The sequence below is a fragment of the Oncorhynchus mykiss genome, chromosome 27 (assembly GCF_057628025.1).
Source record: "Oncorhynchus mykiss isolate SJ-2025 chromosome 27, ASM5762802v1, whole genome shotgun sequence".
NCBI lineage: Eukaryota > Metazoa > Chordata > Actinopteri > Salmoniformes > Salmonidae > Oncorhynchus > Oncorhynchus mykiss.
This window is the reverse complement of record NC_143048.1, coordinates 10,366,946-10,382,214: the sequence shown is the minus strand read 5'-3', so window position 1 is coordinate 10,382,214 and position 15,269 is coordinate 10,366,946. Positions and strand designations below refer to the sequence as shown.

General features: G+C 44.0%; 1 protein-coding gene across 1 annotated transcript in view; it reads left to right on the top strand.

Moving 5' to 3' along the window:
- LOC110507481 (G protein-coupled receptor 4) overlaps positions 1-13,850 on the top strand; it is a 42,668-nt gene extending 28,818 nt beyond the window's left edge. Inside the window, exon 2 of the mRNA XM_021587498.3 lies at positions 11,669-13,850. Within this exon, the coding sequence (XP_021443173.1) occupies positions 12,199-13,323 (1,125 nt within the window). The 5' untranslated portion in view covers positions 11,669-12,198 and the 3' untranslated portion in view covers positions 13,324-13,850. The remainder of the gene's footprint in view (positions 1-11,668) is intronic.
- The last annotated feature ends 1,419 nt before the right edge of the window (positions 13,851-15,269 follow it).

Below are 15,269 nucleotides of genomic sequence, written 5' to 3'. Positions count from 1 at the left end.
AAAAACTGAAAAATTGGCCGTGCAAAATTATTCAGCCCCCTTAAGTTAATACTTTGTAGCGCCACCTTTTGCTGCGATTACAGCTGTAAGTCGCTTGGGGTATGTCTCTATCAGTTTTGCACATCGAGAGACTGAATTTTTTTCCCATTCCTCCTTGCAAAACAGCTCGAGCTCAGTGAGGTTGGATGGAGAGCATTTGTGAACAGCAGTTTTCAGTTCTTTCCACAGATTCTCGATTGGATTCAGGTCTGGACTTTGACTTGGCCATTCTAACACCTGGATATGTTTATTTTTGAACCATTCCATTGTAGATTTTGCTTTATGTTTTGGATCATTGTCTTGTTGGAAGACAAATCTCCGTCCCAGTCTCAGGTCTTTTGCAGACTCCATCAGGTTTTCTTCCAGAATGGTCCTGTATTTGGCTCCATCTATCTTCCCATCAATTTTAACCATCTTCCCTGTCCCTGCTGAAGAAAAGCAGGCCCAAACCATGATGCTGCCACCACCATGTTTGACAGTGGGGATGGTGTGTTCAGTGTGATGAGCTGTGTTGCTTTTACGCCAAACATAACGTTTTGCATTGTTGCCAAAAAGTTCAATTTTGGTTTCATCTGACCAGAGCACCTTCTTCCACATGTTTGGTGTGTCTCCCAGGTGGCTTGTGGCAAACTTTAAATTACACTTTTTATGGATATCTTTAAGAAATGGCTTTCTTCTTGCCACTCCTCCATAAAGGCCAGATTTGTGCAATATATGACTGATTGTTGTCCTATGGACAGAGTCTCCCACCTCAGCTGTAGATCTCTGCAGTTCATCCAGAGTGATCATGGGCCTCTTGGCTGCATCTCTGATCAGTCTTCTCCTTGTATGAGCTGAAAGTTTAGAGGGACGGCCAGGTCTTGGTAGATTTGCAGTGGTCTGATACTCCTTCCATTTCAATATTATCGCTTGCACAGTGCTCCTTGGGATGTTTAAAGCTTGGGAAATCTTTTTGTATCCAAATCCGGCTTTAAACTTCTTCACAACAGTATCTCGGACCTGCCTGATGTGTTCCTTGTTCTTCATGATGCTCTCTGCGCTTTTAACGGACCTCTGAGACTATCACAGTGCAGGTGCATTTATACAGAGACTTGATTACACATAGGTGGATTGTATTTATCATCATTAGTCATTTAGGTCAACATTGGATCATTCAGAGATCCTCACTGAACTTCTGGAGAGAGTTTGCTGCACTGAAAGTAAAGGGGCTGAATAATTTTGCACGCCCAATTTTTCAGTTTTTGATTTGTTAAAAAAGTTTGAAATATCCAATAAATGTCGTTCCACTTCATGATTGTGTCCCACTTGTTGTTGATTCTTCACGAAAAAATATAGTTTTATATCTTTGTTTGAAGCCTGAAATGTGGCAAAAGGTCGCAAAGTTCAAGGGGGCCGAATACTTTCGCAAGGCACTGTAATTCTGAATATGGGCTGTTCTTAGAGTATTCTCAATGTACACCAAGTCCGAACCGTAGGATAAATAACGGGGGCACATAGGGCAGACAATGAAAGCTATTACAATGGGGGCAGGTAAGCAGGCAATGAAATCTGTTGCAATATTCAATGATGACATTTCTCTAAAACTAGCTATAGGCTAGATGTGCACCACCAAGTCAGAACAGTAGGCTAAGTTCGAAGGAGGGAAGGGACCAAATTCTTAGGGTGAGACACATAGGCTACTAACTACGTACTACACAACATACTTAGTATTACTTTCTTAGCTACAGTATACATATCTCCCTGGCATATTACATCACTTATGTAGCAGCATACTAGACATATTTATGGACTCATCATTGTTGTGCTGTGCTGTCTTGAACAGGAAGTTGGCAAGGCGGTCCTTCTCGTGGGCAAACTTCTCAATTAGTTAGTCATCAAAGTCTGGCATTCTCTGGATGAAGTCATGCTGGTTTGACAGCATGGCCCAATGCATTTAACCTTTTCTCGCCCATGGAGTTGCGAGTTGTTTTGATCTTTTTAAGGGGGGAAAAGTTTCTCTCTGACTCGGCGGTTGTCATCGGAGTGGTGATGATGATTTTGAGAAGAGAGACCCATCTCAGACAAGGCCTCCTGCAGGTTGTTCTCGTTGAGTGATTTAAGTAAAGAAAGTGCTGTCTTTCCAGTGTGCAGCTCAGGATGCCGGTAGAGAGTGGACAGCTCCGTTTTCAACTTCTCCTGGTTGCCCAAAGGCCATAGTTTGGTAGCACACTGGAGTTCTGCCGTCAGAAAGCAATAAACATACTGGGAGAAAAATGAGCTGTCCACCAACTTTGCTGCAATTAAGTAGTTATTTTCAGAAAACCTTTCTTACATGAGCAGCGGTTGTGTCGCATGCCTCCTTCATCACGGGTGCAGGGTTAAGTTTGCTCCGCCTTGGCTCAGTGGCATCAACATGTCCTTTGACCAGTGCATTAGTTTGCTCGCAAATATTTTGAATGTTCACCTTGAAGTTATTGATTGCTCTGGCGATTCCTTCTGCATCAATGTTTCGTTTCTGCATTATGTTGTACAAAACATCCATCTCTGGCATGACTAAGGAAAATAACTCGAGCAGTTGCAGAAATGTGTGATTCTTGAGTTTCATGGGCAGGCCATAAGCCTCGCTGATGATGATCTCATCCCATCCAGGCTGCGTGTGGATGTCCTCCATGCACTGGGCCAGTGCCCCACGCTCCTCCCACACATCATTGACGGTTCTGCTTTTGAAGTTCCATCGTGTACCCAGTGGCCTGGTGACCTGTTCGTTGATTCAGCGAGAGCAGAGAGTCTTTTGGGTGGAAAAGGAGGATTGGTCTGCCAAAAACACTAAGCACACTCACTCTCCCTGCACAAAGTTGCTGAAGTGTTCGATTCAGTTGGTGTGCCCGAAACAGTGCACAAATGACGCGTTTGGATAAGTCTCCTTCAGTAGCATTTGGACACCACGTACATTTGTGCAACCAGCTTCTCCTTGACATTCAGTGGCGCTAGGACTTCAAACTTCAAAAACCTCTCCACACACACTGTGGTCTGGTCACATGGTAATAGTGCTGCACTACTACCATCTATGATTTACAGGAGACATCAGTGGTCTCGACTGCCTGTACAGACGCAAAATGAGTCTCAGACACCTCCTTAGCCATAGCTTCTCTGTACACTTCATACATACAATCCAAAAGTGTGTTTTGGATCGTGCTTGATGTAACCTTAGAAATTGGTTGGTCGTGATAATGCCTTTGTAGCCTGTAATCTCCTTCACGCATGGTCTCAAAAATACACCTGAAAACGCCTGGGCTCAAGGAGCCGGCCGACTCGTCATGGCACCGTAATTGCCACACAATTTAATGCATGCTAGAATTCTGTCAAGCGTGTACCTATTCTCCTCCGTTTGTTGGTTGTGAAGGTTGATGCCTCGTTTTATATGCAGTGTCTAGCTGAGCCACAACGTTTGATTTCCCCAGTAATCCCAGTTTAACAGCATTGTTTATATGTGATGCACAATTCTCATGTTTTGAAACGCTTTCAGACAGACCTTTTTAAATCCTTAAACTCAGACTTGGACCAAACACCTTCTCCACTGAATAGCAGGCAGGGGAAGCAATGATTACTTTAAGATGCTTGCAGTTAGCCACTGCTTCCTTCCAAACCACTCATTGTTGAATTTGCGATTTCTGACTAGTTGTGTAATGTTTATGTACAATGGCCGATGAGCACCGAGACATTTTATATCTAATTTCTCTTCATATGACAAGGATTGAAAAGGATTTGCCAGTAGATTGTCGACTTGATTCTTGATGATGACAGCTAGCTTGATAGCTAAGATTGATATATTGTAGATATAATTATTGGATGGGCACAACTAATGCCTTCTTGGATGGGCACAACTAATGTAACTCTCTGGCAGCACCCAAAGGGCTTGAATTTTTGAGCTCTCCCCGCAGATTTTGCGGTGACGTAGTGTCCCCATGAGTGACAGAACACTGAGCCAATCACGGCGCAACTAGAACATTACCAAACCTACGCTCTGTATTTCCGCTGGCTGCCCCACCATCACAGAAAGCATTTAGCTTGTAACGGTATTCGTCGTCTGAAGAAGAGGAAGAGGACTCATCGGACCAAATCGCAGCGTGGTAAGAGTTCATGCATTTTATTGGAACTGAACACTATAACAAACATAACAAAGAGAATAACCGAAGCCGTCCTGTAAGCTACAAAACACTAAACCGAAATGATCTACCCACAAAAACCATGTGGGAAAATGCTACCTAAGTATGGTTCCCAATCAGAGTCAACGATAGACAGCTGCCCCTGATTGAGAACCATACCGGCCAAAACAAAGAAATACAAAAACATAGAAAAAAGAACATAGAATGGCCGCCCAAATCACACCCTGACCAAACCAAAATAGAGACATAAAAAGCTCTAAGGTCAGGGCGTGACAGTACCCCCCCCCCCCCCCCCCAAAAAAAAGGTGCGGACTCCGGCCGCAAAACCTGAACCTATAGGGGAGGGTCTGGGTGGGCATTTCTCCGCGGTGGCCAGGGCGTGACAGAGCTAGGCTGAAACACCTGCATTTTGGAGTTGCCTTACTCAAGATAGCAAAAATCTTGAGTAATGCGGTTTGTATGCGGCTTTATTAACTAAATACATTGTTTGCAAACTTATATGTGACACGTATTATTACCAAAATAACATGCAAAACGTGAAATGACACTTCGCCACTGAGGAATAGTACTTTTACTCCAGTGTTTCACTGTCAACCTGAGTCTTTGGCTAACCACCACCTAGTTTCTGATGCTCCAGAAAACATTGTAATCTTGTGTCTGAGTGAGAGCTTTCTCCCTATGTTAGGTCCATCAGCTTTTGTTTTCATGGTTAAACCACTCTACATCCAGAAATGCACACTGGGAAGTTCCTGTAACGTTTGAACTCTTTGTTAGAGCAGTCTTTGTTAGAGCACTTAACTCTTTGTTAGAGCACTCTTTGTTAGAGCACTTAACTCTTTGTTAGAGCACTTTGTTAGAGCACTCTTTGTTAGAGTACTTAATCACAGTGTGAAACCTGTGGTTCTATGGAAAAGTCTGGACTGTTATTCATTCATTATACAGGGTGACCTTCATGTGTCCCAATTACCAGTGTACAATGGCACAGACCAACAGCACTCTGTGTGAGTTAGGACATCATGATAACTTCTACACAAAGGTGACACCAAGATCGTGGTGGGGCTCACAATGACATTGTGAAATTAGACTTAGTTAAGTTGGGATCCATCGTTCATCAAGGATCCACATGAATGTTTTCAATTAGTTGCAGTTACACACTGTATTATGGTGTGAGAACACACTCTCACACAAACTATAGCTGAATATACACAGGGAAAGGCATCCTACATATACCCCCTTGACAATGGACACCTGTGACACAAAAGTAAACAAACGAGCTACAGACTAAAATCAGTTGAACGGAATATGTGTCCAATATGGCACAGGTTTATCCAGAGCACAATTCCATGTGTCATCCAGCCAATCAGGTCTCTGGGCTTGACTGACCAGGTATGAGGACACAGGACAAAACACCCTTCTGATGAGTCACGTCATACAGGCTGAGGCTCATAAGCCAAAAGCGAGCTGTTGGCAGATGTTGAACCTGATGAATGTCATCAGTACGCCTGCAACCTTCAAAAGACTATCGCAGGTGTGCTGATAACATCAGTGTGGTCACTGAGCCATGAAGGAAGAGTTGTCAACACAGTCGAAGTAATATAATAATAACACAGTCTAAAATACAATAATAATCACCAGGGTGTGTAACCTACTGGCTTCATTAAAGAACATTAATAGAATAACCTGTGCATGATTAACTTCAAAGTCAACCAAACACTAAGCATGTTAAGTCCAGTTTGTCCCAGGGTCAGGTAGAGGTCACAACTACATTATATTGTAGTTGACATTGCAGTGTTACGATTCCTCCCTCGCATGAACAAACTGAGATAAGCATTTGAAATTGACTGTAGGCACAATCCACATTCTTTAGTGTCAGTGTTCATATTTGTTTCCTAGAAAGAAACCAGATCAACATAAGCTTTAAATCTGTGAAAACTTTGAAACAAGACCTAAAATAACCCTAAAATAATGAATCGAACCTGTAAGGCCAATGAAACTCGCATGTTGACTAGCGTAAACATTCTAGGACACTGATTTCCCATGGAATAATCAAGCAATTTTAATTGGATGAACAGACAGACAGTGTACACAATGACTTCCCAAAAACCGCACATACAGCAACTAATTTGCATGACATCCAGGGATGCAAACTAGTCACCTTTCGGCGGAATTTGCCGTTTTGATACCAAAATAGATGACCTACGTGATTCGTGTAGATCCGATGAGAAAAGTTTGGGTGAGTTGGGGATTTGGATCACTACTGGCTGTAAACGAGCGAGTGATGCATGTTTGGAGCAATGCTGGCTTAACGTAACAACAGAATGCAGCACACGGCTGCAGAAAGAAGAGACAACCAATTTATTAGTTACAGCATCAGCGCGCGCTCTGGAAATGAAGCTTGCCAGTTACAGCAGCCTGTTCCCTGAACGATAACGAAGGTGTAACATTAACTGAGAAGCCTGACCACAGAGGCGGGGGTGAGAATGTGATTAAGCGTACTTCATGAGCTGTAAATGAAAAACTACTGGTATTTTGAAAGTTTGAGGTGAGGGAGAAAGTGTGGTGGAACAAGGATTAACATTGTTAAATATCTTGTTAGCTGGATCAAATTCTTTGTTAGCTAACCAGAGAAATGTTAAGCAACATTAGCCAACCTATATGATCAAATAATTGAGTTCATGATGTAAAAATTAGCTTGCTAATAAAGTCAGACAGCTAGCTAACGTTACAACATCAGATGAGCTAACATTGGTAACATAACCAATTCACTTTAGTGTTAACTATAACTAATGCGTTACGTTGGTTGCTTACTGGATCCTGGCAATCTGTGTGAAATGTTAACTAGCAAACCAACTAACCTGTTAACTAATGTTTTCCCTCTACAGTATGTGGTTAATTTTCAGAATGAGAGAATTAGGTGTAAATGAGGCGTTGCTTGTTAAACAAGTGTAGCTGGAGCAGGGCCTAGCTTCAGATGGATGTCACTATAGAGGTGAAAGGAACACCACACACTATCCCTCTTTCTCACTTTTGCTGGCACATTGTAGAACAGATGTCCAGAGGCAGAAAGTGTACAATGTAATAATGTGCAGTGTAGCCCGACTATATTGTTTTTGTTGTGTAGAACTTGACAGTAACACGTGTGTGTGTGGGGGGGGGGGGGGGGGTGAGTGTTATTTAACTCGGTGAGCGTTATTTTTGCACACATGTAGCCTTGTGCACTTGATCGATGTCCATAGTGGCCAGTATAATAGAGCACAAATAGAATGCCTGTTTGTTTCATTCTATTTCTACTTCCAGATGTTTTTTCCCCCAAGTGCAATATTCACGTGTGTGGTCACTAGTGTTCTGTTATAAAGGCTGTCATGGCTAACTGCAATATTAGTGTATTGTTTTTTTTCTCAAGACATGAGTGTCACTTGCAGTAAAGTCTAGGCAACAAATACCATTGGAATGCTTTCTTTACATTTTCTTTTAGCTGTGACTTAGGTTCACATGAACCACTTTTTATTTTACACACAGACTGATCATGTAGATAATATTATTTTGGTGTTGAATTAGTTCAAATCTGCATTTCCCCCTAGCAGGGATGTTTTTGCACGTTTCAGTGCAACAACAAAAAAGTGTCACCTTTTTAGGCCCTCAGCAGTTATCATCCCTGAACATAGTGTGATAGGCTGAGAGACTTTCAATTATGTAAAACATTACGTTACCCCCTTCTTAAACTGAACACACCCTGTTTAATAACCTGGACAAACACACAGAAAATACCCTCTGAGAAGTATCCAGTAACCAAACACATTCAGAATGCTTTGACCGTGTGACATCTCAAAACAGGCCTCCTAATAGTTATTTTGGGTCTAACCACCATGACCCATGTGATCTTCTCAAAGGAGACACTTTCTCTATCAGGTGCACGGGGCAACTCGGTGTTCACGTCCGTTTGTGTGGTATGAGTCTCTCTGTCGTTGACTGAGCTTTCAGTCCTGACAGTGCCCCGTTCCACTGAGGTATTAATATCCCTTGGAGCCCACACTCTCACAATGTCCACCATCCTTCTCCTGAAGGGTAACCTAGGCAACATTGGTTGCTTTTTCCTCAGAGCATCCGGTTTCCTTGAGAGCTAGTATGACTGATTAGGCACAAATGAGTCAATGCTCAACTCAGTATCTTGTCCCGTGCCAGGGACCTCATGCTCTGAAACAACCCCAAAGTAAGGTTTGAGCCTGTTGTACTGTACCACGGCATGATAAGGTCCATTACACTGTACTACTTCATACAGCACATCTGACAGTTTTTTTGCGATTTTGAAAGGATCTTTGAGTTTCTTTATCAGTTTGGGGGACAACCCCTTTTTCCTCTGGTAGTCTCTAAGTCAAACATATTCATTTTCTTCGTACCTCTGGGGTGTCACATTCAGATCAAAGTATTGCTTTTGTTTACCTGTGGCTTTTAGGTGATTTCTCTTTACAGCTTCTCTTACAGTGCTAAAATACCCTTGCACCTTTTGCACATACTATATACAATGGTCTATATACAATGTGAGCAAATGAGGTGAGATAAGGGAGGTAAAGGCAAAAAAAAGGCCATGGTGTCGAAGTAAATACAATATAGCAAGTAAAACACTGGAATGGTAGATTTGCAGTGGAAGAATGTGCAAAGTAGAGATAGAAATAATGGGGTGCAAAGGAGCAAAATAAATCAATACAGTAGGGGGAGAGGTAGTTGTTTGGGCTAAATTACAGATGGGCTATGTACAGGTGCAGTAATCTGTGAGCTGCTCTGACAGCTGGTGCTTAAAGCTAGTGAGGGAGATAAGTGTTTCCAGTTTCAGAGATTTTTGTAGTTCGTTCCAGCCATTGGCAGCAGAGAACTGGAAGGAGAGGCATCCAAACGAAGAATTGGTTTTGGGGGTGACCATAGAGATATACCTGCTGGAGCACGTGCTACAGGTGGGTGCTGCTATGGTGACCAGCGAGCTGAGATAAGGGGGGACTTTACCTAGCAGGGTCTTGTAGATGACATGGAGCCAGTGGGTTTGACGACGAGTATGAAGCGAGGGCCAGCCAACGAAAGCGTACAGGTCGCAGTGGTGGGTAGTATATGGGGCTTTGGTGACAAAACGGATTGGACTGTGATAGACTGCATCCAATTTATTGAGTAGGGTATTGGAGGCTATTTTGTAATGACGTCAAGGATCGGTAGGATGGTCAGTTTTACAAGGGTATGTTTGGCAGCATGAGTGAAGGATGCATTGTTGCGAAATAGGAAGCCAATTCTAGATTTAATTTTGGATTGGAGATGTTTGATGTGAGTCTGGAAGGAGAGTTTACAGTCTAACCAGAGACCTAGGTATTTGTAGTTGTCCACATATTCTAAGTCAGAACCGTCCAGAGTAGTGATGTTGGATGGCGCAGGCAGGTGTCATCTGTCTCATAGTTTTGACTATTAAGGCATAACACCTTATTATTCACATGTAATGCCCCTCACACTTGTTTGAAAGGCCTAAACTTTGGCTCCGATTGCAACTCCACAGGGAGCTCTGCTCTACCCTCTTGTTTTCCATGTCTTTAACTGGAAGACCACTGGGTCTCTATCCTGTGCTTCCAAATGGAAAGCTGCATTTCTGGATCCTGCCTGGCTTGTTTGAGCTCCAGCTACAGGCTCAATGGGGACATCCTGAGGCTTGTTTACGATGGCTCTCAGATTGACAGTGGCCTCCTGTGAGACAGCTGTGTCCAAACTCTGTCTGTGTGTGTCGGCGTGACACACCATCAGCATTACTGTGCAGTCTCCCTGGTCTGTGGACAATGTCATAGTCAAACTGACCCAGTTTCTCTAACCATCTCGCCAACTGTCCCTAGCCAACCTCAGTGAGCTGTGATCAGTTTTCAGTAGAAATTTCCTCTCCAGCAAAAAGTGTTGGAAACACTGCCACAGCAAGAAGCTCCTTCTTCGTATTTGAATACTTCATCTCCTGTTTTGACCGTGCCCGACTGGCATATGCTACTACTCTCTCTCTCTCTCTACCCTTGTATTTCTGGGAGAGGACTGCCCCCTATGCCTGTGTCACATGTGTTGGTATCCATGATGAAATCTAGATTTGGGTCCCGGGAAAGCCAGTATGGGGGATGTGGTAAGCTTGGACTTTTCCCCTTATCTGTTAACCTGTACAAATGCTCCGCCATAGCTGCAAAATCTGTTATGAACCTCTTGTAGTATGACGCCAGGCCTAGAAAGCTTCTTGCCTCTGTCAGCGACTTGAGGCTAGGCCATGACCTGACTGTCTCTGTTTTCATGGGGTCAGTGGACACTCCCTCAGCCCGAGATGATGTGTCCCAGGTAGCTCACCTGCGACCTGAACATGTGGCACTTAGATGGCTTCACCTTAAGTCCTGCCTGCTCCAATCTGCTGAAAACCTTGTCTAAACGCTTCACATGCTCTTGGAATGTACGACCAAACACTATGAAGTCATCTAAGTACACCAAATATGTTGTCCACCCTAAATCAGACAACACCAGGTCCATGAGACGCTGGAAGCTGCTTGGAGCATTTGTCAACCCAGACCCCATGACCTGGAATTCGAAAAGCCCTCACTTTGTACTTTCACAAAATAAGTTTTTCAACAATCCTCTGGGTGCATCTCGACTTGCCAGTACCCATACAAACACACACACACGTACACATGGGCGTACTTGTGAACCGATGAGAATGATTTACATTATTGGTCCCTCGCCACCATGACTGTGTAATGTTATCTCTCCTATTGTGGGTACTAACAGGAGCCGTAACGCTAAGCACTTTTTTTATGGCTTGCTGACTACGTGCTTTGTAACCCAGTTATTCTGCTGAATATCAGAAGGATCGTTCCTATTGAACTGCATTTGACACGGTCACCATAGGAGTGGCCCAACCTTCCTTTCACAACAAAGACTAGCATGGTATCTTTCATGGTCGTAATTACTGTTCGAAACCACTGAATATTATACTACTAGGGATTGGTGTAGTTTCCATCAGAATTGGGACTAATTGGACCAATCATGACAGGTGGATTAGAAAGGGCTGTCCCTTGTGTCCGTCAGTATTTCTGTTCAAGAAGGAGAACCTTGGATTGTGGTTACGGTGATTGCTGTGTTTTCAATAGAAAAGTAAACACTTTCGTATCAAATATGTTTTCATACTCTTGTGTAATGCATACACTATGAGTGAAAACATACGAGTGTGAGAGACTGTTGGTCAGACTGGAATGATCTAAGAATAAATCATTATGGCTTCAACATGAAAACAAGCAGAGGCGAGGAGTATTGTAAGTTCAAGGTTAGAGTAGATACCAGAAACAATAGGTACAGAAAGCTGATATAGAGTAAGGATCTGACCATTCAATCCAAGTGCATAAACATCAACTGTATGTGAACAACTAACTGGGTTGGAAAACTGAAACGGGCAATACACACTATCTCACACACTCTCCTTTCTTCTGTTTTAGATGGGCAGTGCCGAAGAGGCCTGTTAACAGATCGCCTGCTGCTGCTGTGTGCGTGGCACAGATCGTCAGTGACAGTCTTGGAGGAAGGGTGTGTTCTTTGGCGTTTGAAGAGCTCTCATCCAGCAGAAGAGCTCTCATCCCCCTACACCCCATCAACCTCCCCACCTCCCTCTCCACAGCTAGCGACAGACCTTGGACAATAATCTCTCCAAGATTTATGATGTCCTTGTGCCGGAGTGGAGGCCTGGCTCTTTGTTCATAAGAGGGGTTTTATTTCACCACTTTTTTTTTCTCTCATCTTCTTCCTCATTCGAAAAAGGTGTGGGACCAGCCGTGAAATGGGAAACATCTGTTTGACATGTGAAGCCCATCTGGAGAGAAAGTGTGCTTTCAGGCCTGGATATAAGGAATTACTCAACAACAAAAAGGAAACGTCACTTAACGGAATGTCGTTTTCCCTCTTTCCTTCTCATTAACAACAACATGTCGGATTGTCCCGGCCCTTTAAACGCTTAGTCACAAAATAAACAATGCACCTACAGAATATGAGGACAATGTGCAACATTTCCTTCTGTAATGTGGACTCGAAGATCGACCAGTACTTCCAGCCTACGCTGTACATCATTGTCATCGTCCTGGGCCTGCCGACCAACTGCATGGCTCTGTGGGCAGCTTACTTGCAGGTGAAGCAGAAAAACGAGCTGGGCATCTACTTGATCAACCTCTCCTTGGCTGACCTCCTCTACATCGGCACCCTGCCCCTATGGATCGACTACTTCCTCCAGCACGACGACTGGATTCATGGCCAGAATTCCTGCAAGCTCTTCGGCTTCATCTTCTACACCAACATCTACGTCAGCATCGCCTTCCTCTGCTGCATTTCCATCGACCGATACCTAGCCGTGGCCTACCCGCTCAAGTTCGCCAAGGTCCGGCGGGTGAAAACTGCCGTGCTGGTCAGTTCCGTGGTGTGGACCATCGAGATAGTGGCCAATTCTGCGCCACTCTTCCACGACGAGCTCTTCCAGGACCGTTTCAACCACACCTTCTGCTTCGAGAAGTACCCCATGCAAGACTGGGTGGCGGGCATGAACCTTTACCGGACCTTTCTGGGTTTCCTGGTGCCCTGGCTGATCATGCTGGGTGCGTACCGGGGCATTCTGCGGGCGGTGCGCGGCAATGTGTCCACGGAGTGTCACGAGAAGGCGAAGATCAAGCGCCTGGCGCTGAGTCTAATCCTGATCGTATTGCTGTGCTTCGGGCCATACCACTTGCTCCTGCTGTGTCGCAGCATCCTCTTCCTCCAGAAGCCCTGCGACTGTGGCGCAGAGGAGGACCTGTTTGCAGCCTACCATGTGGCGCTGGCGCTCACCAGCCTGAACTGTGTGGCTGACCCCATTCTCTACTGTTTTGTTAACGAGGGCGCACGACATGACGTCGGTCACGCGCTCACCACCCTGCTGGGTGTCTTCAAGCGGAACTCGCCCGCGCCAGCTGATGCACTGGCAGCCGGATCTTTCACCTTGGAGACACCACTGTCCACCAAAAAGCAGCTGGGCCTGTACAGCGAGGTCAAGGCCAGCACCTACAAGACAGAGCTGGTGGCCCTCAAAGAGGAGTGTCTTCAGATGACCATACTCAGTGTTAAGAAATGAACAGCCATCCTGATCCGCCATGAGAAAAACCCAAGACTATGAGGAAGTGGGTCAGTTTATGTTGCATAGAAAATGGGAGAGGTTTTATTATGTGTAATGTTTTAGCTGTTTTATTAGTTTTGGGGATGACACCTCATATTATGTACCTCATATGGTAAACTGTGATTGAAATGTGTTTGATATAGACAAATATAATCAAATCAAGATGGACCATGGGTACATTGTGACAACCGTAAGAAAGACAATAGTATGTTCAGTGGCATAGATGTGATGCCATGTGAAACAAAGGATGTTTGCCATCAAACGGTTTCTTTCTCCTTGTGATCTATAGTAGGTTTGTGTTCTAGTTGGGACAAGGTTATCTAACCATGGATTCGACATGTTTACATTTCTCTTTCAATGAGCTCCAGATGCCTCGTAACAGCTCCAAAAATCCCAAATGTGTTCTGTCAGCCGGAGAGTGAAGCACAATAATACTTGTTTTGTTCGACAATTTCACTGGGAAATAAATTATATCATTGTTTCAATTGTGTTGTGTCTGATGTAACAGTACTTTGAACAAATATAATGTCAGGAAACCGAGGGGGGTCAACTTTATGGTTGATGTGTTGCCGTAAAAGCATTAGTGTGTTGACCATGGACCTGGTAACAGTGTTGTGTCCTTCTTCAATGTTCATTGTCATACTCTTGAAACTACTGTATGTTGTCTTGCAGTTGGTGCCTATTTGAATAGATAGAATAACAAACACTTATGATTAATGTCCCCATCAACATTTCTTGGGTCTTGTCTGTCATATCTGAAAATCAGACATAAAACTCCAAATGACTTTCACACCGCTTATCACACCATTCACTGATGTGATAATGAGGATGATGGGTAATTCCACTGCGGGGGGGGGGGGGGATTGTTTTCCCTGTGGCTGACGGACCACGATATTGATGGTGTGTCGATGGGACTGTCACATTGTTCCAGTGTGGTAGTTCTTGAGATGTCAGGGAGACAACTCCTCCCAATGAAAATAGTGCAGTGTGATCTGGGTCCACACTACAATGGCATTGCAAGTCCTGCATGATGTGCCTATTTAAAGTAAGCAGGGCAAGGCAGCCATCACCCTCATCACCACTAATGAGCCAGTGAGATTCCTAATCAGATGTGATCACAGCTCTGCCTGTAAAATGTTTCCCAGATCAGATTGGGGCCATCTGCAGCCTCTCGCTCTGCCTCCATGGGTTAAGGCTGTTGCTCAATGACATGGAAAGGATCAAGGTCAATAGTTCAAATACAATGGGCTTCTTATCTCCGAGAGGCAGGTTATGTTTTCATTGATATTAAGGGGTTTAAAGCGAGCCTCGTGACCTACTTTGTTATGACAATATACAAATGAGTATTTGAATTAGATGAAGTTATTTCTTCAAATGGATTCTGAATCACCTAATTGTGGCAGCTTCAGGAGGAGGCATAAACAAGTGACACACACTAGGTTTGCCTGGAGTCTGTACAAAATGTTATTTCTGAAGGAGATCTTGTCACAGAAAGAACGACCAGTGAAATATCACAGCCCTAGCCCACTGATGTTTGTTGTTGTTGTTGTTGTCGTAGGGCTCTTAATCAGATATAATAATGGCCATGCTGTAACCAAAACAGTCCTTTCTCTATTATTACGCTTGTGTAATCTTAGCATGACAGCCCACACTTTGCTTTAGTGAGCACCGCTTAGAATCTGCGGAAACAAATCACACTGCATCTTACCACAAACAGGTCTCTCCAACCTACAGATAAAACACAAACTGCAGAAACAAGGCTTTCCCTTGCTAATTCATTGGCATCATCAACCCATGTTCATTCTGAACTGAAATTTCCTCTGAAGTTTCCCACAAACCAAATCACTGGCTTGACACTGACACAAAATGAGAGAAACTATCTCGAGCCATTTCGTTTGATTGAT